Genomic DNA, 24977 nt, shown 5'->3' on the forward strand with positions numbered 1-24977 from the left:
AAATGTTTTTGTTTGCATTAAGTACAATTCAAGTGTATATTTAACGGTTTGTTTCTTGCCTAGTATTTTATTAATATCAATATTTCACTACAGAATGATCACAGTTTAACACTGTAAGTCAAACTCCAAATCAAAGCCCTACATTTATGACTTAAGTCTTGCTTTTTATTTAATAATGGAGTAGTTCAAACAAAAAGCACTTCATATATGTTAAACAAAAATGCATTTGCTGTACACAGAAAATGGTGTCATCAGCTGATCAGGTAATTAATTTATGGAACCTAATCCTTTAAAAAAGTTACAAAATGAAAATGTGCATTTCATCTTCTGAACTATTCCATTTTAATTTTACCAATATTTTACACTTCATTGGCACTTTTACCTTTTAAACAATAAGTTAGTATGTTATAGACCATATCCAGGGAGAGCTCTAAATTTTTTTACTGCATTTGCATACACATTTTCAACATTATCTAGTACTGCTCCAACTGAAGTGGTTGCTATGCATTTCTTATCGAGTCTGTGATAAATTTTCTAAGTGTATATACTGACAAGTCTCTTATCACATTTAGCATACAATTCTTAGGAAAAGTAATGATTCATATACATACCCTGATAGGAATCTGAACATTTGCCTTACACTCTCTGACTCCAACACCTGTTCAATTAAGCTGTATTAATTTGTTTTATTTTGCTTTCACACTGTTTTCATAATACATTAAGTACAGTCTCTGTCTGAGCTGCAGCCTCATTTATTGATCTGCCATCAAAATACTGATCAATATGAGGAAACATGATAAAAAACACATGCTACAACTATACCCCACTTGTCAGGAAACAGTTTAAAGAGTGCCCAGTCAAAATACTTGTGGCATTTCCCATTGTAAGACTGGCATGCTCCACCCTCTAGAGCATTGAAAATATTGTATCCAGGATCTTTCAAATAACCATGGTGACTTTATTGCAACATACACTTGCTTACTTAAGCCAGACCTTAAAATAAAAAAATTTGTTTTGCTCCCTCTGGCACCCTGGCACCTGTCTGTGCTGGGTCTGCGAGCTACTGACTTCCACCACCCTGGCCTTAATCTGGTGTCTTGCTGGAGACAGTCATGGAACATGGCATCCGGGAGCTTGGCTCACCTCTACATCTGTCTGGGAGAGGAGTTACTTTATGCCCAACCCCTTTCAATCCCCCTGCCATTTGCTGTGGAGATGTGCAGCATTTTGCCATACCTCCGCAGCAGCTCAGCCATGTCTACATCCTTAAACCCTTCTGGTAGGCATGCCTACATTATGCTATCCCCAACCTCCTTCATTGTTTATCACATTAAGTGCCCATGACCCGCCCACACAACCCTGGCATGGTAACTCCACCCAGGTTGCTTGGGCTGTAGTCAGGGCTTTTTCACTCTATGCCACTGGAATAGCTTCAGTGTTTAAACTACAAATTACCTTCATTTAAATAAAGAAGGATACATAAAAGACACTTGTATATGTCCCATCTTTTGATGGCTTCCTCTTTCAGCCACTGCAGTGATTGTCTGCCTTAGTCTCTCACTCAGATTAAGTACCTTTGCTTTCAGCAAATGATCAGCCTTCCTCTGTTTCAGTCTTCTCTCACAATTATTTATTTATTTTTGAATCACTTTATTGCAAATCACCTTGGACTTTAGGGTCCCATATCTACATCTCCATAATTTGATTCCCTTTTTGGGACACTGCATGATGTTGGTGAACAATGTCATGGCTCTTTTACTGAATGGCTCCTGTCTTTCCAAGGAAGGACATCTGATACTTAACAAATTTTAGAGAATGGGCAAACTGTACATCAACAGCCTGATTGGAGAATGAACGTTCTCCAGCAAGGTATTACTGTACAAGTAATGCCCGCTGACAAACGAGTCTGCCGCTTTTGAAGCAGCATATCAAGCTGTCATGGAGCTTGGACTGAAGAAAAAAAAACTAATGGCTGCCATTATTTTTATGTTCATTAAGCAGTGGTTCTGCTGTTTAGTGAGCATAAAATGTAAAAAAAAAAAAAAAAGACTGCACGTGTGTGTACATGCATGAGAGAGAGAGGCAGCGAGAGTGATGTGTGTCTGAATGCCTGTAGGAAAGCAGAGGAGACTGTGAGTGTGAGAGCGAGACAGAGAGAGAGAGAGTGAGAGTGATCTTGTGTGAGTGAATGTGTGTATGAAAGCAGTGGAGACACTTTGTGAGAGATTGAGAGTGACACCGAACTTGTGTGAATGAATGTGTGTATGAAAGCAAAGGAGATTGTGTGTGTGTATATGTGTGTGTGTGAAAGCAGAAGAGACTGTGTATGTGTGTATGGGAGATAGAATGGGCTCTGTAAAATTGTGTTTTACTTACTTATTTTTAAGCAGTATATTATTTTTATATATGTTTGATGTAAAATGCTTCCTTCAGCACCATTAACATATACTATAGCAAGTTTGAATTATTTGGTGGAGGAAGTATTTTACATTAAAAATATAGAAAAAAATAATATAGTAGTTAAAAAATAAATAAGCAAGTAAAACACACCAATTTTACAGAGAGCCTATTCACTAAGACGAATAATGCCCTCCAGGGTGTGTGTTAATGTGTAAGTACAGTTAAGTCAGGCAGATACTTTCATATGTAAAACTGTTACATTTATTTTTTAAAATGAAGAATTTCATTGGAAGTAATAACTTATTATTTCATTTAGGGGAGATAAAATCATGCAGATACTTTCTTATGTAAAACTATTATATTTATTTAGTAAAATGAAAAATTGCACTAGAAATAATAACTTATTATTTTGCTTGGAGGAGATAAAGTCACTTTTTCCTGTTTGCACAGCCAACTCTAAGATACCTGCCCTTATTAAAATGCTTGTGATATTTCCTATTGTTCAGTTTTCATGGAACATGACTCAGAAAGTGGATGGCATCCTTCGTACTGTTGTAAGGCTGGGTCATCTAAGTCACCTCGATTGGGATGGCTGATGGAATCTGCTTGACCAGTGGGAGGTCCAGTGCTGCGAACACATGCACAGCGGTAACCACTGGAGCCAGGTTTGTATAGTTTCCTTGGGACTCCAACCCAAGTTCTCTCTACACCACCACTGCAAGAAGAAAGACAATATATGTAAAAATATGTATATATACTTCCAGTCTAGAGAAGCTAACACAGATTGGTAGATTCTTAAGACATTATAAAAGACGCACTGTGCTTATCTTTTTGTTCAACTGAAGCCATTCGAGCCCCATTACCTCCATGGGACACTTCTAAATGACTGTTGCACTTGCTCTTACACTTTAAATAATGGTTACATTTGTTTCTTCCATTAAATGAATAGTTCACCCTAAGAAAATTATGGTTAGAATAATATTTTCTTGTAGCCAAAGACTAACTCACTCTGCTAGAGATGCTTAGATTTTCTCAGTCCACTTTTATTTCATACTGAAGTTAGTTAATTTATAGTGACAGGGAAATATAAAGGTTGTTAAAATAGAAGTCTGATTAATGCATTGAACTTTATAGACTATTAATCTCTTCAGCACTATAATAACTTTGAGCAGTACTAATAAAATAACTTGTCAATGTAACAGATGACATGTACAATACTACACAGTTTACAGCTTTAATGTCTCAGATTAAGCTTTTCAGACAGCATGGATGTTCTCCAGTACACAGATCTAACAAGAAATTAGATCCGACACCATTTAATTTTACTGTCCTTATATACACTTTTTCTTGTGCAATTCAGATCCTGTCCATGAGAACAGTCTGTTATTGTTAATTCCTTTGGAATTCTTCTGATTTCATGCACTCTGTTGTTAAGTTACTTTGTATTCTGTTTCAAAGTGAATTATGTGGCAGTCTAGGAGTTGTCTTTGTCTCCAACCTAGTAGGGAGTTGTTTATTTCTTGGACCTGGGTCTCAGGAATTAAGGAGTTATCCTTATCAGCATTTTTCCTTGAGGTTGTAACAAACACTGAACTTGATTTTATATATATATAAAATAGTTCTCCCTTTTTGTTTTAAAACACACAAAACTGTTTACATTGATATGCATTCTTTGGTATTATGATTTACGGAAAACACATTAGGAAACAAAACCTTTAGTTTTCTTTTGATACAGTAAGTTAAAACACAGTTTTATATTGTCAGCACAATGATAACAGCCATTACTACTAGAATTGAATGAATGATTTAGTTTAACAACCTTTTTCCTTTTGAAGACCATTTTGTAAAAATGTCTTACCAGTTATGAGCTGTACCTTGCAATTGCTAAATTTACTATTTGCTTTTATTTATGAATGATTTTAATGAAAATCCTACATTAATTATTGACAATGTCTGTGGATTTTATTGCAAAGGCACTGCAGCCTTGTTGTTTGGAAAAAACATGCGTCATAAATCTTAAGCTTTGATTTGTTAATATACGCATAAACACTGAACATTTATATTACATACAGCTGGATGCCTTTTTACTTGCTTTTTAGCCAAGAGCAGTTTAACCTTTTAATGTATATATGCTAGCAAACAGAATACTTTTCCTACATATATTCTAGCAAACAGAAGTGTACACGAATCTAACAAACAGAAGTGTACATGCACTGTTATATTTACTACACATATAATCTAATAAACAAAAATATATATACACACACACACACACATATATATATATATATATATATATATATATATATATATATATACACACACACACACACATATATTTATATTTAACAGTTTAGATTGTGATACAGGTTTTTCTGGGTCATTCCAATATGAGAAACCCTATGTTATTCAGTATAACCCATAGTCTAAAGAGATTAAAAATGCTATTAGAAAGAATTGGAACATTTTTAAGGCAAAGCCAGATATTTATAAAATGGTAGGAAGTGAATCCTTGTTTATTACCAAAACAGCTGCTAATTTTAAGAAACTTTTTGAGAATAAACTCACTAATTTTGTGAAGAATAATAGAGGTACTCTTGCCCGTGGTTGTTGCAGTCAGTGTTCCTTCATTATTAAAGAAAAATAAATTATTTTAGACAACGTAATGAAAAACAGAATTATTTTTCTGAAAGGTAATTGCATCACCAGCATTTAGCTAAATGTGAAAGCTGTACAAGTTACTACAGGTCTATATTAGATAATCAAACTTTCAAAAGTTCAACTTTCATATGGTCGACACCATATGATTGAACTTTTAAAAGTTTGAATATCTAATAAAAAAAAATAAACTACACAAATAACCTACCTGAACATTTTAAGGTGGGGGACAAGCACCCCTGCACCCCCCTCCCCCCACTCTTTAAATATACCAAGTCCGAGATCACACTACAGTGCAGAAAAGGGAAATCTTCCCATTATGCAATGTACGGAGATCTCTGTTAAAACGTTTGAAATTTCAAAAATTCAATCATATGGTGTTGACCATATGACAGTCAAACTTTTGAAAGTTTGATTATCTGATATAGACCTGTTACTACATTGGAAAAACTGAACGTGCATTAAAAATACGAGTTTATGAACATGTATATGACATTTATAGCAAAAAGGAAAACAATACACTGTACAAACATTCTCTTGAGTGTGGTAATTTTAGAAAATTTGTGTTTGGAATACTCAACCAGATCAACGTTGATCCTTGAGGGGAGGTGACTAGAAGAACTTAAGTAATAAAGAACTTTCGTGGCAGCTGAGGTTGGTTCCAATGTTTCCACCTGGTGTAAATGATTCTATATCTACTGTACCAGTTTTAAAAATAAAGGCTGGTAAATTATAGATATGGATATTGAAAAAGTAAAGGGAAATGATGGCTTGAATAATTAATAAGAATTACATTTGAATGAGAAACAGTTTTAGGCATTTTTAAATATATATAAAAATTGTTTGTTTTCAATAATACATAATAACTTTGCAGATGTAGGGTGAAACAATTAAGGCAAGATAACTTATGGAAGCCATAGGGTTAAATATTTAATGTTTTGGCTTAACTGAATACAGTGCACCTTGTTTGACTTTAACAAACTAATTTGTTTTAATAATGAGTGTGGAAGGAGGTATTTAAGTGTAGTTTGGATAGTGGTATTTTGTATTCTGATGAAGTCCCCTGTTTAGATGGGATGAAAGTGCTCAATAATTACATGTTTTTATTATGTTTTAATAAAGAGTGGATTTTAGCCTTTGGGACCCTCATTTTGGAGCGTTATTACTTTTTTTTATGTGTAGCTTTTAACACACTGTACCTGTGGCATTATTTGTGTCTTCTTTTTGTGGAGAGGGTAAATATGTATACCTTGGACCAGTTCAGTCCATTTTCCACTCCAATTTACACTAATGAAATTGTTCAGTTGAAGGAAGATGTCGCCTCCTTGAAAGGTGATTTAATCAGGCTTATTGAATTATTCTTGCAAACGGATGGTGAAGGGGCCAAAAGCAAACATGGTGATTCTTTTTCCACAATGAACTGTGAAGGAGATAATATTTTTGGTTTCTCTGTGGCTACTGTTAATCAGGAAGTAAGATGGCTGTTCCACAAGCATGATAACAAACCCTGGAGAAGAAAAGGAAGCAACAAGTGAAGAGAAGTGTGGCAATGGTGGTACAGATGATTCCAGGGGAAGGAATAGTAATAGTAAAAGTCATAGAGCTTTTGAAATAGAGCTTGAAAGTAGCAAACAGAGATGAGCTTACAATGAAGTTACAGGTATTGGGTTAAATCTGGGTCTGGATGTTAGATTACATATTTTTACATGGTCTGGAACTCAGCCTCCTAATCACTTTAATTCAAGTTGTGGGGTAATTTTCGATAAATGTAATAGAGAGATTGGTTTGGTTTTTAAAAATATTGTCGAAAAGAACTATCAATTTAATTTAAAAGAAAGATCTGAATGGACAACAATCCTCATGGTAATGACAATAATTTTCCTTCATTAAAGGATATGATATTTTTCTTTGAGAAATGACTGGTGAAATTTAAGTCTACAAATTGAGATTTTATACCTAAATGAAAGTATTACATTTCAAATTGTACCACAAGGGTTACAAATGTTTAAAATTCCTTTTGGCTTGATATATGATCATGAAATGACTAATGATTTTATTGGGGTTTTTTTTATAAGTGTGGCATTGAGCTTTTAAAGAAAGTGATGTCTTATAATGAAAAATACAAAGATGCCCTATGCCAAGAGATAGAAAATATTCATAAGAAATGTTTAACTGATTTGCTTTTTAATGAATGTGATGACCCTCTACTGGACCCATAATCAAGGAGCCTTAATCCTCACCACTGGCATCTGTGGGAGGATAACAGGTACACACACAGTATTTCCAGATGCAGCTCTCTGCATCAAGTGCAATTTTCCTTAAGCACACACAGAGACCACAGTCAGTCTGGGGCTGGTTTCTCACTCTTCCTCCAGATCCCAAATAAGATTCCCTACTCGCACAGCTATAGAGTTGAGATCTCAACTGAGTGACCAAGCCAAGACCTCCAGCACCTTCTCTGTCCAACCAGTGCTTCATGTCCCTGCCCAAGTAGCTGACACACACACTCTTTGAGGTTTGATTTACGCGCGCACACACACATACACACACACACTTGGGAAAGGCGGTCACAGGTTTACTAGCCATGCTGCCTTCTGCCCAGACTGTAAGGTAGTTTTCACTGCCACCAGTCACCCCTGCCATCTACCTTAAGGCCCTTAAAGGATGTCCAATCTTACTGTGTAATCTTAACACAAATGGTAGTTTGACCAAGAGCAAGACAATTAGGAGTGGCCCATACAGTGTCACCAAATAAATATGCAAGTACTCTCAAAACTTAAATATCTCTGCACAGATCAGCTATGAAGAAATATATTTAATAAATAATAAAAGAACAAAACAATACTAAATATATATTCACAGTTACATCAGAGTTCAAAATCACAGGAAATATTTAATATAACATTGCAGTACAGGCTCACACAAATAAAGAATAACACAGTCTAAACTAAGCTTTGCTATATTCCTGATGAGAGAGTTACACTTTTCCCTAGAAACTTACTTCATTAGAGCAAGGAAAATGTGGTTAATGGTGCTTCTTCTTGTCAGGTCCAAGGCAGAATGCAGAATGCTGCATCTCACTAAGAGACTTCTCAAATTAATATCTAAATTATTACTGCTGATATAGTATGCAGAATGACATTATTTCTGGTCATCTGACTTCTAGTTCTCATGCAAACCCACATTGCCAAAGTGGCAGTATTTAGCATCTACCTGTAAAAATACTCATACAAGGGCTTTTGCTCATATCTTTGACAGATGCTGGAAGTCATAAAACAATTACATTCCTTCATGCTTACAAAGTAGCAATTAGTTCACCCTAAAGACAATACAGTAAACTTCCTAGTACAGACTTTGTGTCTCTAGCTGCACTGAAACATCTTTATGGTGTAGGCTATAAAGTAATTTAATTTCAGATATTTTTCTAACGTTTGCTGGACTGACGTTAACCTCCTGAATTCCAGTTTCCACTGTTAAAATATATAGATTTAAACAGTTAAAATAGAGCATGTACATTTCTGTTCTCTTCCAGAAGGACACAATGTGGATACATTTTAAACACCATTTTACAAATACCTTTTCAACACAAACATCTCTACAGAGCAGTTTAATATACACATGACATACAGTTCTAATACATTTGTAACACAAGCATCTTACATAAATTAGTTTGATATTCACAAATAGCATATAATTATTTATAAAATTCCACCTAGATGTGCTGGCAATACCTCATTACCTCGCAATGAATATAAAGGGTTGTATGACAAGATTTTAGTTAAATTGATAAGAGATGTAATAGTGTTTTTTAAAGAAGAAAATGAAGTTGGAAAATGAGCTTAAACAGTATATGAAAAAAAAACAATGTACCCAGTTTCCCATTTGTTACTCTCCCATAATGATAGTAATGATAAAAATTATTCTAATGGGGTAGGGGGTAACAGTTATGGGGATGACAGGGTAGACAAGTCCATAGATCATAGGGATGTGGTTTATGAGCATTATGAAAAGAATTTTCAGATTCCCAGATGCTCGGAAAGACTAGCAAGCAGAAATTTTCAGAGAAAGAACTCCTACCCGAATTTTACTCAGTGAGGTTACTTGAATTGACGGAGGAGAAATAACAGGAAATAATACCCATGGATGGTCATATTGTTAATACATTTGAAGGTTTTAACATTTACTATTATACAGATAGAATTACAACCAAAGAACACTTTCTCCTATTTTTGAAAGGATTTAAATTTGTGCCTAAAAGAGGTGTGGATATACCAGATAGTTTAGTTGAATTAAAATTATTTACGAGGAAGTTGAATTTTAATGTTTTGTTTTTGGGTGAAGATATTTGTGAGCAAAAGGGTAGGATTATTGCTGATATATCCCTTAAGTGAAAAAGTACTTCCACCCCTCCCCACCACCCTTTATTAAATGTTTATGAGAAAGCAGTAATGGAGGATATTTATAAAATTTGTTCTGGTAAGCATAAGTTTGTTACCGACCTTTCCAGGGAAGATACTAATTTGTTTAAACAGTTGAGGTTAGGTAATACAATTCGTACTATGAAACCTGATAAAGGGGGAGTGGTAGTAATTTTTAATGTAGAAGACTATTCTAATGCCATGCACTTATTTGATGAGAATACATACGTTCAGATATCTAAAAACTGGATAAATATAGTGTATAATAGAAAAGACTCTTATTTATATATATGTATATATATATATATATATATATATATATATATGTGTATATGTGTATATATATATATATATATATATATATATGTGTGTATATATATATATATATATATATATATATATATATATATATATATATATATAAAATCAACAGAATACTTCAGAGACTTATAAGTTTTTGTTTAACCCAAAACCAGTCATCCCTTCAATTTTTGGAACTCCCAAAATTCATAAAGATGCTGTAAATCCACTGGTCAGACCAATAGTCTCTGCAGGTGGTTCAAAGACCCATCCACTAGCTATTTTGGTGGATAAATGGGTGATGCATGTGGTAGATCATACTCCCCACTTAATTAAAGATTCTTGGGAATTCATAGGACACCTTAAAAATGAGATATGGGAGAAAGATCTTTTATTTGTGACTGTGGATGTTAAAGATCTTTTTTGGTTATTCCCAAAGATGAAGGTTTGGAATTGTTTGAAGAAATTTTATTTTCTTGTTCCCTTTTCCATGACTGAATAAAGTTAATTGTTCAGCTTATGGCTCTAATATTAGAAAATAATTTTGTATTTTTCGAAGGGGAGTATGTTCAACAGATAAAAGGTATAGCCATGGGTGTGGCGTGTGCCACTGTATCCACCAACCTTGTACTACTTGATTGAGAATGTAAATATGTTTTTCATAGTATATTTCTGAAGAATCTTCATTTATATTTACATTTCCTGGATGACATTTTCATTCTGTGGAAGGGTACTGGTAGAGAAGTTGACCAATTTGTGAGATAATTAAATAATACCACAGAATATTTAATGTTTACTTATGTATGTCATGCATTTAAAATTAGTTACTTTGATACACTTATTTCTCATTTTATGGATAGTTTTAAGTCAAATGTTTATCATAAAGATATTCTTTGCAATTCCTACTTGCATTATTCAAGTAGCCACCCTATGACACAGAAAAGAAGTTTGGTTAAGGGGCAAGCAATTTGATGGGCAAGGATGACCTCACATTATAAGAATGTCTGTGATGAACTTGCAGCTTTAATAAATATGTTTTGTGCTAGGCCTTACCCTGCTAATCTGGCAGATGGCATCATTGAAGAAGTTTACAAAGAGTGTGGTGGTAGATATAAGCTACTTTTAGTTATTGGTTTAAATTGAAATAAAGGTGTTTCTTGGTCATTAAAATATGAGAAAGCCTACATTATTCAGTATAACCAATACTCTAATCAGATGAAAAATGCTATTAGAAAGAATTGGAACATTTTAAGGCAAACCCAGATATTTATAAAATGGTAGGAACTGAACCCCTGTTTATTACCAAAACAGATGATAATTTTAGGAAAAATTTTGAGAATAAACTCACTAATTATGCGAAGAATAATAGGGGTGCTGTTGCCTGTGGTTGTTGTGGTCAATGTTCCTTCATTATTAAAGAAAAATAAATAATTTTAGACAACTTAATGAAAAACAGAATTTTTTTCTGAAAGATCATTGCACCACTATCACAATAGTATATTTAGCTAAATGTGAAAGCTGTTCAAGTTACTACATTGGAAAAACTGAACGTGTATTAAAAACACAAATTTATGAAGATGTATATGACATTTATAACAAAAAGGAAAACAATACACTGTACAAACGTTTTCTTGAGTGTGGTAACTTTAGAAAATTTGTGTTCGGAATAATCAGTCAGATTAACATTGATCGATCCGGGGGGGCTGACTGGAAGAACTTATTAAGTGACAAAGAATGTCAATTGGCGCTTATGTTAGCTGCAATGTTTTCCCCTGGTTTAAATGATTCTATAGCTATTGTAGCAGTTTTAAAAATAAAGGCTGGTAAACTACAGATATAGATATAGAAAAAGTAAAGGGAAATGATGGCTTGAGCAATTAATAAGAATTACACTTGAAGAAGAAACAGTTTTAGGCATTTATATACACACACATATATATATATATATATATATATATATATATATATATATATATATATAATTGTTTTATTGTTTTCAATAACATGTAATAGCTTTGCATTTGTAGGGTGAAACAAGGCAAAGTAACGTATGGAAGACATAGGGTTAAATATTTAATGTTTTGGTTTAATTGAATACAATGCACCTTGTTCAACTTTAACAAACTAATTTGTTTTAATAATTAGCATTGAAGTAGGTATTTAAGTGTAGCTTGGAAAGTGTTATTTTGTATTCTGATGAAGTCCCCTCTTTAGTTGGGATCAAGCACTCAATATTTACACATTTTTATTGTTTATATTTTAATGGAGAGTGGATTTTAGCCTTTGGGGCCCTTATTTTGGTGTGTTATTTGTTTTTTTGGTTATGTGTCGCTTTTATGCACTGCACCTGTGGTATTATTTGTAACTTATTACACTCCCAATACATATGTCCCCAGTTAGATCTTTCTTCCCCATCATACCTCCAACATTTGCTATCTACCTGAGGAAACTTTATCTGGAATCTTCATGGAGTATAAAAGCACCTATTGCAAACAACTGCAAGCAAAAATTCTACATCTTCCATAATTTGTTGCATATTTGTGAGCCATACTTATGTTTTCCCATTTTTTTTTTGTGAATTATTATCTAATTTCTCTTCCCAATCTTTTCTAACCTCCTCATATTGATTCCTATAGTTACTGTGCAATATTTTATATGCCCTACTAATTATCCCCTTTTAACAGCAGTTTCTCTTCTATATTTAACTAAAAACTGCAGTAGTGCAGGTCTTTCACTTGGAATCCCTGTACTCCCATCTCTATGCCTATACTCTGATATCAGTCCCTGATAGGGAAGGCAATCTCTAGCTTGCAGTCCAAATTTTTTTTGGCCTCTCCCCATTCTATTACCTTTCCCTCTCTAATTATTTGTTCCCAATACCTTGGTTCCTTTGCCAGTTTCCTCCAGTAAATTCCAGCCTCCTTTTATCTATTCTCTAGACCTCTAATTGCAGTCATCCCTATCGGCAGAATCTCATTTTTCCATTCCCATGTTGCTTAGTTCTTTGAATACTTTCTGCTACTTTATGAATATGATCTTTTGTATGACTGTTGTTATTTTCCTTAAGGATCTGCATCCAACATCCTACTCTCTCCTTATTTCTTGAATTTCTCCTCACTTCATCATCATCCATTTCCACTTTGAATTGTAGCTTTTGGCTTGTGTTATGTATGAGCCTCATCTGTGTGACTCTAAAATATTCCTTCAGATCTGGCAATTGTAAGCCACCTTTTTCTATTGGAAGGATCAGCTTATCCTGTAACTCTTCCCCTCTCAGATAAAATTCTTCAACTCTTTATTAATTATTATCCACAACTTCTCCTCTTGTTGATAAAATATGCCTGACTTGTGTATAAAACTAAAGGGACTAAAACATTTTTAATTCTTGTATCTTATCTGTATCCATAAATAAGAACTTCCAATTTCTCAGTTTTTGTATTATCTTTTGTTTAATCTCTTCCCACATATCCTTTTCTGCCATTACAGTAGCCTTTTTAATCCATACTCCTAAATACTTTGTCTTATTGTGTCACCATAAATAAGGGTTTTGCTGAACTAATTTGTGTGCTGGGCCATAACTTATAGGTATAGTTTTGTTTTATCTTCATCACTTTTATATCCCCAAAAGACTTGAAACTGTCTCAAAATGTTCCACAACACTGAGATATTCTTTTCTGTATTTATTGAGTACAAATTAATATAATCTGCAAATAAAGCTGACTTTTCTTGATTACCATACAAATTATATACTGAATTTCTGAGTCACTTATTTTCTTTGCCACTGGTTGTAAATACAAAGCAAATAAAGAGAAAAGAGGACAATCCTGCCTGATTTGTCTCTTCAAACACAACCTATCAGACAGGAACCTTTCCATTTTTGCCTCTGATCCCTCATATATCTTCCTAGTTAACCATGTTACATCAGGGAATGCAAATGCTTCCACTGCCCTACTCATAAAATCCCAGCTTACTCTGTCAAATGCTTTCTTTACATCTAGACTAACCAACAACAGTATTTCCTTATATGCTGCTTCCTTCTGGATCATCATGTTCTATTAATGATTTTTAAACACTTTTATAAAATTATGACTTAAGACATAGGCAAACATATATTAACAGAAAAGAAAACAAACCATTTTAATATTTTTCCATTTAAATACAATATATATCACATATATTTTCTTTATTATCATTTATTTATTTATTTATATTTGTTGACTGGGAGTGCCCGACTGGACGTAGGTCCATTTTCAGTGGAGGCCCGGGAGAAAAGCTCCACAGTTAAAATAAACAGACATTAGTTACATTGGATTACATAGCTATTAACAATTTACATAGCAATTACTTACAACATATTTACAGATTAAGAACATAGTACATCAGTAGACAACTAGAATCTTTATTTGTGAAGTACATAACAGACATTAACAAATGTTACAATAAGTTCCTGCTGTATAATAAGTACTAGACTTATGAGCATCTGAGCTTACTATAATCAAGGTAGTTAGTGGAGTGGAAAGAAAGGTAGTGGTTGGATGGGGTGGGTGATTTTAGAGTGGGAATTGCAAGGGCATAGCCAGCATGTTTTTAGTGCACTTTTAGTAAAGTTTTGAAGTGGGTGCATGATGGTATGGAGGTAATTGTGGGTGGGAGGGAGTTGTATAATTTGGCTATGGTGCAAGAAAATAGTGCTTCACCAGCAGAGTTATTGGCTTTAGTGATCTGCAAGTGATTTTTGTTGCTGGATCTTAGTGGTCTGGTGGTGCGATAGGGTTGGAGTAGATTCTGGAGGGATGGGACATTTAGTGGATGGTTTACTAGTTTGTGGGCGAGTGAGAGTTGATACCATTGAAGGAGGTGAGGGAGTTCAAGCCAGCCCATTTCAGCAAGTGAGAGACAGTGGTGACTACGGTAGGATGCCCCTGTGGCGAATTTGGTGATTTTATTGTAGCAGGTCTCTAGCTTGTTTAGATCGCATTGCCTTAGGTTGGTATATATTGGAGAGGCATAAAGTAGGGTGGAGATAAGGTGGGAATTTGCTATTTGATATTTGCTATCATCAGTCCAATATTACAAAAAATTGCTAAATTCATGCCTTTCCTTAAACCTTACTCCTCCTCCTAAGCATTATCATGCCATGCATTGTTTCCAGAATGTCCATTTTACTTCTATGTAATTTAGTCTTTCCTTTTCTAAAGACTACCAGATATTTTATCTCTTTTATAATATTCAATATCTCAAATACAGTCAGTGTAGACTTTGATTTCCATTTTCTAGTAATTGCTTTTTTGAGAGCCAACAAAATTAAACTTAATAAAGCCTTACTATGTCTGGGCAATTCAGATCCTGTAGCCCAGCTCAAACAAATCACTTTCTTACTACAGCCATTTGCTTACCCAATATTTCTGATACAGTACTCGGGGGGGGGGGGGGTTAAAATCTGCCAACTCATACTCCCAAAAGATATGTTTCTTCTCCATCATTCCTTCAACATTTGCTATCTATCTGAGAAAAAGTTCTTTGAAGTCTGCTTGAGATATAAAAATGCCTATGCAAACATTTCCAAGCAAAGATCCTAAACCTTCTGGATTTGGCTGCATACTTGTAAGCCACACATATGTCTTCCCATTGTTTTTTTGTAAATTGCTTTTCCAGTCTCTTTTCCCAATCTTTTCTAACCTCTGATTGATTCTTATAGTTATCATGCACTATGTTATATGCCCTACTAATTTTCCCTTTTTAAAAGCTGCTTCTGTTCTATATTTGACTAAAAACTCTACCAGAGCAGGTATTTCACTTGAAACTCCCCTATCCTTTTCTCTTTGCATGTATACTGAGATCAAGCCCTGGAAGGCAGTCTCTAGCCTGCAACCCAAATGGCTTGTTGGCCCCATCACACTTTATTAGTTTTCCTGCTTGAGCTACTTGAACCAAATGTATTGGTTCCTGTGCCAGGTTTCTCCAGTAAATTCCAGTCCCCTCTTGCCTATTTTTTGTATCCCTACTTGCAGTGTTCCCTATTGGCAAAATCTCCTTTCTCCATTCCTGTACTGGCTTAGTTCTTAGATTACTTTCTGCTACTTTATGAGTATAATATTCTTGTATGGTTGTTATTATTCTCAATGATCTGCATCCAAAATACTGCTCTTTCCCCACTTCTTGAATTACACCCACCTTTTCCACTTTGAATGATAACCTTATGTTTGTGTCATGTATATGAGCCCTAAATGAGAAGCTCTAAAATATCTCTTCGAATCAGGTAAACTTAAACCACCTTGTTCTATTGGAAGGATCAAATTATCCCACTTAACTCTTGCCTTCTTTCTCTCCCTGAAAAATTCCTTTAATTCTTTATTAATTATTGTCCATAACTTCTCCTTGGGTTGACAGAAGTATGTCTGACATATATACTAGACTAAAGGGACTTAAAACCATTTTTACTTCTTGTATCTTACTATCCATACTCATAAATACAAATTTCCATTTTCTCAGTTTATGTATTATCTTTTGTATACCTTAGCTGCAATAACAGAATCTTTTTTAAATCCATATTCCTTAATATTTCATTTTATCATGTCCCCATAAATATGGGTATTGCTGAAACATTTCAAGTGTGGGTACATAATTTATGGCTATAGCTTTTGTTTTATCTTCATTAATTTTAAACCCTGAAAATACTTGAAACTGCCTCAAAATGTTCCAAAACACTGAGATGTCCTTTTCTGGCTACATCAGGTACAAAATAATATCATCTGTGAATAAAGCCAACTTTTCTTGAGTACCATAACAATTATATCCTTGCATTTCTGAGTCCCTTATTTTATTTCCCAGTTATCTAAATATAAAGCAAATAAAGGGAAAAGAGGACACCCTTGCTTATCTGAGAGGAACCCTCCCACTTTAATTCTTGCTTCATATACTCCTCTAATTAACCTTAGTATTGTATCAGGGAATGAAAATGCTTCCAATGCCCTACTCATAAAATCCCAGCTTACTTTCTCAAATGCTTTCTCTGCATCAAGACGTGGTGTACACCAACAACAGAGGTATTTTTTATGCTCTGCTTCCTTCTGGATCATCACTGTTCTATTAATGTTGTCACATGTTTGGCTCCCCTCCACAAAACCACACTGATTTACGTCTATCAATTTTGGCAACACTTATGCCACTTTTTTAGCTAATACAGACATAAACATTTTATAATCATGGTTTAAAATTGAAATGGGTCTATATGAAGCTAGTTTAGAAGGGTCTTTGCCACCTTTAGCTAACAAGGTCACCACAGCTTTCTTCCAAGATGTTGATGCTTCCCCGCCTTTTAAAATACTGTTAAACAACATTTTCCAGATATTTATCACTTTCTTCCCTTCTAATTTCCAATCTTCCATAGGACTACCATCTGATCCTGGAGACTTTCCTGAAGATAGAGAGCACATCACTGTTTTTATCTCATCATCTTGTGTCTTAACTGTTAGTTGTTGAGCCCTAACCTTGGCATAATTAAGTCTTCCATAAATATTTCCATGTATAATCTTTCTTGATTTCCACATTTTTCTGCTTTATACAAATGGTCACAATATTTCCAATATATCTCTAAAACGTCTACAGGATCTCTGGTTATTTTCCTTGTTATAGGTTCCCCAAGTTTGTCAACAACTATTTCACTGTTCTGTTGCCTAAGTCATTGTGCTAAAAGTTTTTTGTGTGCTGGAGTTGTTATCAAAAATAGTTTCTTAACTGCAGTCTTTCTAAACTCATGCATATTATCCAGAACCTCCCTTGTTTTCTCTTTAGCACTATGCATTTCCTCCTTTGTTCCTTGAGATTCCCCTTATTCTGCAATAATTTAACCTTTGTCAGCTGCTGTAAGTAACTTCTATTAGTTCTTACCCATATCTCATTCTCTTTTATTTTAACCCTAGTTTTAAACTCCATTTATCCCACTCATTAGCTATAACTTCTGAAGAAATCTCTGTCTTCCCTAATAACTCTTGAATATTTTCCACTACCCATTCCGTAAATGCCTATTTTTAGCAGGTAGGAGGAAAAGTGCTAGTGTCCATTTGTACTTCATTACACTGCATTTTTATCTTAGTTTTTTTATCAGTGCATGATCTGAAATAATTTTTGGATATGTGTCAACGCTTTCAATTAAATGCACATATTCCTGTGAAGTATAATTTCTAACTAGTTGAGCCCAGTTATTGTACCTTGGGGAAATAATATGTAAATTCTCTCTGTTTCTACAGCTGAATTCACATCTTCCATACCAAATATTTTCATACATTTCTTCAGAAATATACCCTGTTTTTGACTTTTTAATTTGTCATGAAAAAAATGCTGTGGCAGCTGGGGAGAGCTTTGTTTGTGGAAAGCAGGCCTTGCTTGTGGAGCATGATTTTTCTGATGAATGTAACTAGAATTTAAACAGTCAGTTCTTGCTATATTGAAGTTTTTTGTCAGAAAGTGTTGACATTTAGAAAATAGTTACTGAAGAACATAAAACAGCCACTAGTCAAACAGAAGGATAAAGAGACTGCTGGATTAAATGAAGCAGATGACTCGGAAGTTATAAGTCAAATAGGAGACAAAGATGAGGTCAGAAGGAAAAAAAGATGTTTAAGTAAACAAGCTACCCCAGGAGCAAGATGCCTGGATAGATTGCTGAATTCTGTTTGAGGCCTGGACAGGGTTATTTTGTGGATTGTTATGTACAAGAAAACCAACACTAATCAGTAAGTACAAGTGAATGTAAACAGATGACTGTGAAGACTGTGTGCCTTTTTATGTTATGGTTTATTTATATTAGGCATTAGTTCCAAATGCCAAAGCAAGTACGCCTAATAATTTATGTTAAATAGTTGGTATCTGCAAAGCAGAAATCAGTGAGTATAAGTGAAAGCTGCTTGTTTTATATAGTACAGTTCATTTGTATAATGTTTCATTTTAGTTCCAAGTGACAAGACAAGTATGTTTGATAACTTGTGTTAAATATCTTTTAAGATACTATATAGTTGAAAGCATTAAATGCTATAGTACATCAAATACTTTTAACAAACTAGCCGCCTACCACTCCAGCCTTGAAACCTTAAAATGGTTTCATAGTTACGTGTTTGAAAGAAAACAAGCCACTTTATGGGACAATAAGCTCTCGCCCCAGCTCCCTATAAGGGTTGGAGTCCCATAAGGCTCAATCCTTGGACCACTTCTGTTCACTATCTTTACTGATGACTTTTATATTGCAGCTGACCCAGCCACTATTGTACAATATGCAGATTATGCCTCCCTAATCTGCTCCACCCCCTCCATCAATGAACTCCAAGAAAAAACCCAAGCAGCCCTCCATAATATAGAAGACTATCTAACTTACCATCAACTTATACTTAACCCCCAGAAGACCAAACTAATGGTCTTCTACCACAACCCAACAACTAATAATCCACCTCCTATCTATATCTCCTCTTTCAATGGTACTGTTATAGAGCCAGTTGATCATACAAAACTTCTCGGTGTTACAATTGATAGCGGACTCAAGTTTGACAGACACCTTGCTCTTACCATTAAAAAGGTGCATGCCAAACTGGGCTCACTGTACAGGGCAAAAACATTTCTCATTGACCAAGCCAGACTCACAATAGCTCGAACCCACCTACTATCTTCCCTTCTTTACTGCTCTCAAATATTCACCAATCTTCAAAAAACTGACCTAAATAGCCTTGAATCATACTACAACAAGATTGCTAAATCTGCTACAAATCAGTCTCATAGATCTTATCATTGTACAAAATTAATTCAGCTAAAATGGCTTGAGCTCCCTCTTCGTCTTAACCTGAATTATCTTCTAACCACTCATACAGTTGTATACAAACCTGACAACTGCCCATCACTATCAGGTCTAGTCCAGCTCTATGGAAACCTAACATCCCTTAGGTCAACTGATAAAATATTGCTAAAAGTTAATAAAGCCCAAAACACCTATGGCACCTCCCTTTTCTCTCCTACCATTACCAAACTATGGAGCTCCCTTCCACAGCACATTCTCACCATCACTGATACACACACATTTAAACAGAAGAGTCTAAAAGAATATTTCTCTAACATACGCTTTGCTCCTGTTCTCACCCTGACTAAATACTTCAATAAACAACCAATCTTTCCTCTGCACTATCCTTCTCAATATCTCCTGGCTGGTGTATCCTTTTTACAATACTTTCTCTCTGTATCCTAACTTTTGAATCCTTCTTACACCACTCATTTTATGAAAAAAAAAACTTCTTAATTGTGTGAAAAATAGATTATGTTCTTTGGAATACTTTGACAAATGTATAATATTTGTGTATACTGATCATATCTAAATAACTAAATGTATCTAATTTTTCTATGTGGAGCTTTTCTCCCTGGGCCTCTGCTGAAAAAGGGCCTTTTTGGCTCAGTCAGACACCCTGGTTAACAAATGTAAAATAAAATAATAATAAAATAAATATTGTGTAATATTTCTTTAACATACCTAACTGTGTTATTTCTAAGTATGAACCTTGCAGTTGTATTACTGTCTATCTCATTTGCTGTAACTGGCTTATGTAAATTGTAAATACTATTGTAATCTTCCTTGGAGCTTTTCTCCCCGGGTCTCCACTGAAAATGGGCTTCGTCAACAAACGAAATTAAATAAAATGTAACCAGGTTGTTAAGAAGCTTATTATATTGTCTCTGTCATACTTTTCAGGTATACCATGAGTTCTAATGTTGTTTTGTCTCAGTGTATTTTCTAAATCATCAACTTTTTCTATGAGACAGTTATTTTGTTTTAAGAAAAATTCAGTCTGAGAATAACATTCAGTTATTCTGCCTACAGGATCATTTAAAGCTTCTTCCATACTGCTGATTTGTGCAGTTTGTTTTTTCATAAGAATTTCTAAATGTCCCATCTTCTTTCTGGTCTCTTTGAATCATTCTAGTTTGGTATCCAGTTTGTCTTTTTTAAGTAATGCATCTTGTATACTAGATATTAATGACTGTATGTCTTTTTTAACACAAGAATGAATCCTGAGTACATTTTTTGAATGACTCATGTTGAAGTCTATTCTCTCTTAACCAAGCAATTGAAATTCTAGCAGGAAAATTACACCTTTTGAAAAACTTGAAGCTATAAATTGTAATCAGACCCACATTTCTCTACACTTTCTTCTCTACCTTATATTTGTTTGTCTTGTAACCCCCTTTATTACCATTGGCATCTACTTTACTGCCTACTGAGAACTACCTCATACTAGATAGCACAAATGACTTTTGTTATGTATTTAATCAGACTGGTAAGGTGTATTCTATGTATTTAATAATCGCCTTTAATTGCTGCTATCCTTTGTTTGTAACTCTTTTGTAACTATTTTGCAATTTATTTGTACAGGGCTTTTCCCTTGGGCCTCTGCTGAAAATGGGCTATCACTCAGTCAGACTTACCTGGTTAACAAATGTCAAAATAAATAAATAAATATTTTCTCTGACTATTAGTGAATAAAATTAGCTAACAAGTATCCAAATTTTTATTTTTTTGATTATATTTTTTGTCAGGGAAAAGATTTTAGTCACAGAGTTTTCACCATGCTGTTCTCAGTTAGCCATCTTGGGTACGCCCCCTCTATATATGTTTGATGTTGATTGTTTCTATGACAGCAATAAAACTGCTTGTTATTAAAAAATGTATAAGATGCAGTCATGACATTTTTGATTTGGGATATATTAATTAGCTTCCACATCATGACCATTCCTGCCACTTTTGTGACAAACATAGAGTATTTTACTCAAATACACTGCTCTTCTCCCATTCACTGTAATGTGTTTCATACTAATGCATGTAGATACTTGATCTGCATGGCACTCAAGGGATGCAGTGCATGCGGCACTATAATATGGCCTATCAGTTTACTGGCAAAGGTGAACTGTGGTACTTTACTAATGCTATTTTCATCATAACCTCTACTGTTTTCACTATAAGGCCTCTGCTTTCATATGAATGTAATCTAGTTAGTAAATAAATGTGTAATTGTTAATGTATATTATATAATGTCTGTTCATGTAGATTACCGAATGTCTGTTTAAAAGTGTTTGCAATATATTGGAGCTTTTCTCTCTGGGCCTCCACTGAAAAGTGATTTTTGACTAAACCCAGTCAAACCCTGTAAACAAAAGCAAAATAAAAATACAATAAAATAAATAACAAGTTTTATATCTCTTAGAAACATTTCATATACAAATAAATTACAGGGTAACTGCCAACAATGACTAATAGTAGTAGTAGTATAGTCTTTGTATTCCTTGGACTTAGGAGTGTTTTGGAATACTAATTTGCAGTAACATGTTTTACACATCTGAGAAACATCTTCTATAGACAAAAATTACACAACAACATTGTTCTAGAACATAAGAGCTTAATGTATTACTTTCATCTACATCATAGCTGGAGGAGGTGCAACTTTATAGCATGGAACCATTCTCTACTAATATATTTTAAACAGACCCTGAAAATATCAAACTTCAAGAAGCATACAGAATGCCTTAGTTGTTCCATCTCAGTACAGCAAGTATTAATGTAAATTTCACAGAGCTGAAGAAGTGGTGCTTTGTATTACTGCACGTCTGAACTAAGTGCTGTAATGCCTTGTTGATGTGATTTTATGCTTTCGCATTCTGCCATCATTCCTGTTTATAAAAGATTATACAGGAACTAGTGCACAACATTTTGCATTATTTCTGTTGACGTTCACTCACTTAATAGCATACGTGTGGTATAATGACTACAATAAAAATCTGTAAATTAAATAATGAAGGGTGTTACCAGGGTGCATTTTACACATAATATAATATTTTATGCACACACACACACACACACACACACACACACACACACACGCGCACACGTGTATGTGTATATGTGTATATATATATATATATATATATATATATATATATACATATACATATATAAAATGTCCCCTTGACATGGTCAACATTTCAGAAAGCCGATGACCATATGGCCGAGACCATATGATCGACTTTTGAAATGTCGACCATGCGGAACGGGCATCTCCGTACAGTGCAGAATGGAAAGATTTCCATCTTCTGCACTGTAGTGCAATCTCAGAGTTTGTATGTTTAAGTTTCGAGGGGGGGTGCAGGGGGTCTTGCCCCCCCCGCTAGCAATGTTTAGATTAGTTATTGTTGTGTTTTTTCTTTTTTTTTTACATGATCGACATTTCAAAAGTCGATCATATGGTCTCGGCTTTGTGAAATGTCGACCATGTAAAGTAGATCCATGTATATATATATATATATATATATATATATATATATATATATATATATATATACACACACACACACACACACACACACACACACACACACACTGACATTAATTACATTGATTCAATGTCAGTTGAATTTTAGTTTGCAGCATTATAACAAAGAATTTTTCTTCAAATGCTAAGTGAAGGTTAACATATTTCATCAGTACATATGTACAGCTGACAGCAGGGTAAGGGAATTTCTTCTTTTTCCAATGTTGTGCGGTCCTAAACTCAGCATATTTAATTTATCTGGGGTGTGGGGGAGGTGCTTCCTCCTGCAAGAATACTGTTATGTGTATTTTGCTTTGCTTTAAGGGTTTTCAGTGTGTTTAATAAAACCCATTGTTATATTTGTGTGTATTAACCCTCTGGGCTGAAATTGCTGTTTTAATGCACCTCTCTTGGCTATTTTTCTGAGGTGAAAGTTAATAAACCTACATTTAAATTTTGAAATATTTAGTGAGTGCTGGTTTTCTTTGGTGAAGTTATGAATTTATTTGTTGAACTGAGCACCGTTGGTTCGGTCCATGCACGTGTTGCTGCTGGGAACTGTAGATATATATATATATATATATATATATATATATATATAGAGAGAGAGAGAGAGAGAGAGATGATAAAGCTAAGAGGTCTACTCAGGCCATTCTAGGCTGCCTGTGGTATTTTGGCAGATCTTTCATCTTTTCTCATGTCCTTTTTCCCTAAGGTATTATGTCTTGTCTTGCGTACTAAATCATATTAGTGATGAGCTATCCCATCATTCCTTTTGGAAGACTTTATTAGATTCTTGCAAATTCTAAACTTCCTCCATGTACCCTAAACATATCGATCCTTCTATAACACTCTGCATACATGCATTTATAGGTTCATAGGTTCATAGAAGATTACTAGGCTAATGGCGTAAGGGCCCTTACAAGCTTAGCCAATATGACCTGATTTTACCCAATATAGAGCCCTAGGGGCAATAGGATGGCATGGATTTGTGCCTGTGCATTAAGTGTCTTACAGATTGCCCCTGTCCATAAGGGACATAGGCACTACACCAGGTGTGAATTTGCAATTCACCATCCATTGTTCCAAACTGCATTTGAAGAGGGACTGCTTAATGTGACTAGGAACCCTGTTGCAAAGAAGGGACAATCTCTGGGACACATATCTAGTTCTCCAGCATGTTTTGTTTGAGATGCTGACTAAATTTAGATCCCCAGATCGAGTGTGCTATTTGACTTGTGGATAGGAGACAGAATAAAGGGATAGGTATTTTATTCTATCCACATAATTCATCTTACCTACACCCTGTATTTTCTTTATGAGGAACCTCTGGGGTCAGTCCAGCTGGTTTAAGTGCCTAGTCAAGCATATGCCAAATGGCTCACTGTACTCAGTTATTGGTCTGATGAGGGCTGAGTACAGCAGGACTATACTTTCCTTGGATCTGGATGACATAACTTTGCTTATAAGTTGTGCCACATAAAAGGACTTCCTCACCACTGTAGATCTGTGTACTTAGATCTCTCACCTCTGATTCTACTCTTAGGAGTGTGCTATTGATGTTATAATTTGCATAGATATTTGACTTCCCAAAGGGTATGATAATGCATTTTTTCACATTTAGTTTTAGGTTATCTTTCTGGCACTAATCATATGTCTGATCTAGACCTTCCTGAAGGATATTTACATCATTGGGAGATTCATTGATTGCCACTAGCTTGCAGTTCTCAGCAAACTTTGTCATCTCAAGGCCTTCCACATTAGCCTTGACTTCAGATAAGTATATTCTGATCAGAAGTGGTCCCAGCACTGAACTAACTGGCCTCTTGCTGGATCTACAGTCACCCACTTTAACCATATGTGT

The 24977-nt window shown here is 34.6% G+C and overlaps 1 protein-coding gene across 2 annotated transcripts in view; it reads right to left on the reverse strand.

Annotated features, from left to right (window-relative positions):
• Positions 1-143: 143 nt before the first annotated feature.
• Positions 144-24977, reverse strand: part of LOC122811213 (neuferricin) — a 110320-nt gene continuing 85486 nt past the window's right edge. For both annotated transcript variants that reach the window (XM_044082902.1, XM_044082901.1), the window contains one exon: positions 144-3115. In XM_044082902.1, the coding sequence (XP_043938837.1) occupies positions 2896-3115 (220 nt within the window). In that variant the 3' untranslated portion in view covers positions 144-2895. The remainder of the gene's footprint in view (positions 3116-24977) is intronic.

This window comes from Protopterus annectens, chromosome 9.part0, assembly GCF_019279795.1.
Source record: "Protopterus annectens isolate FY-2018-M chromosome 9.part0, PAN1.0, whole genome shotgun sequence".
NCBI classification, from domain to species: domain Eukaryota; kingdom Metazoa; phylum Chordata; order Ceratodontiformes; family Protopteridae; genus Protopterus; species Protopterus annectens.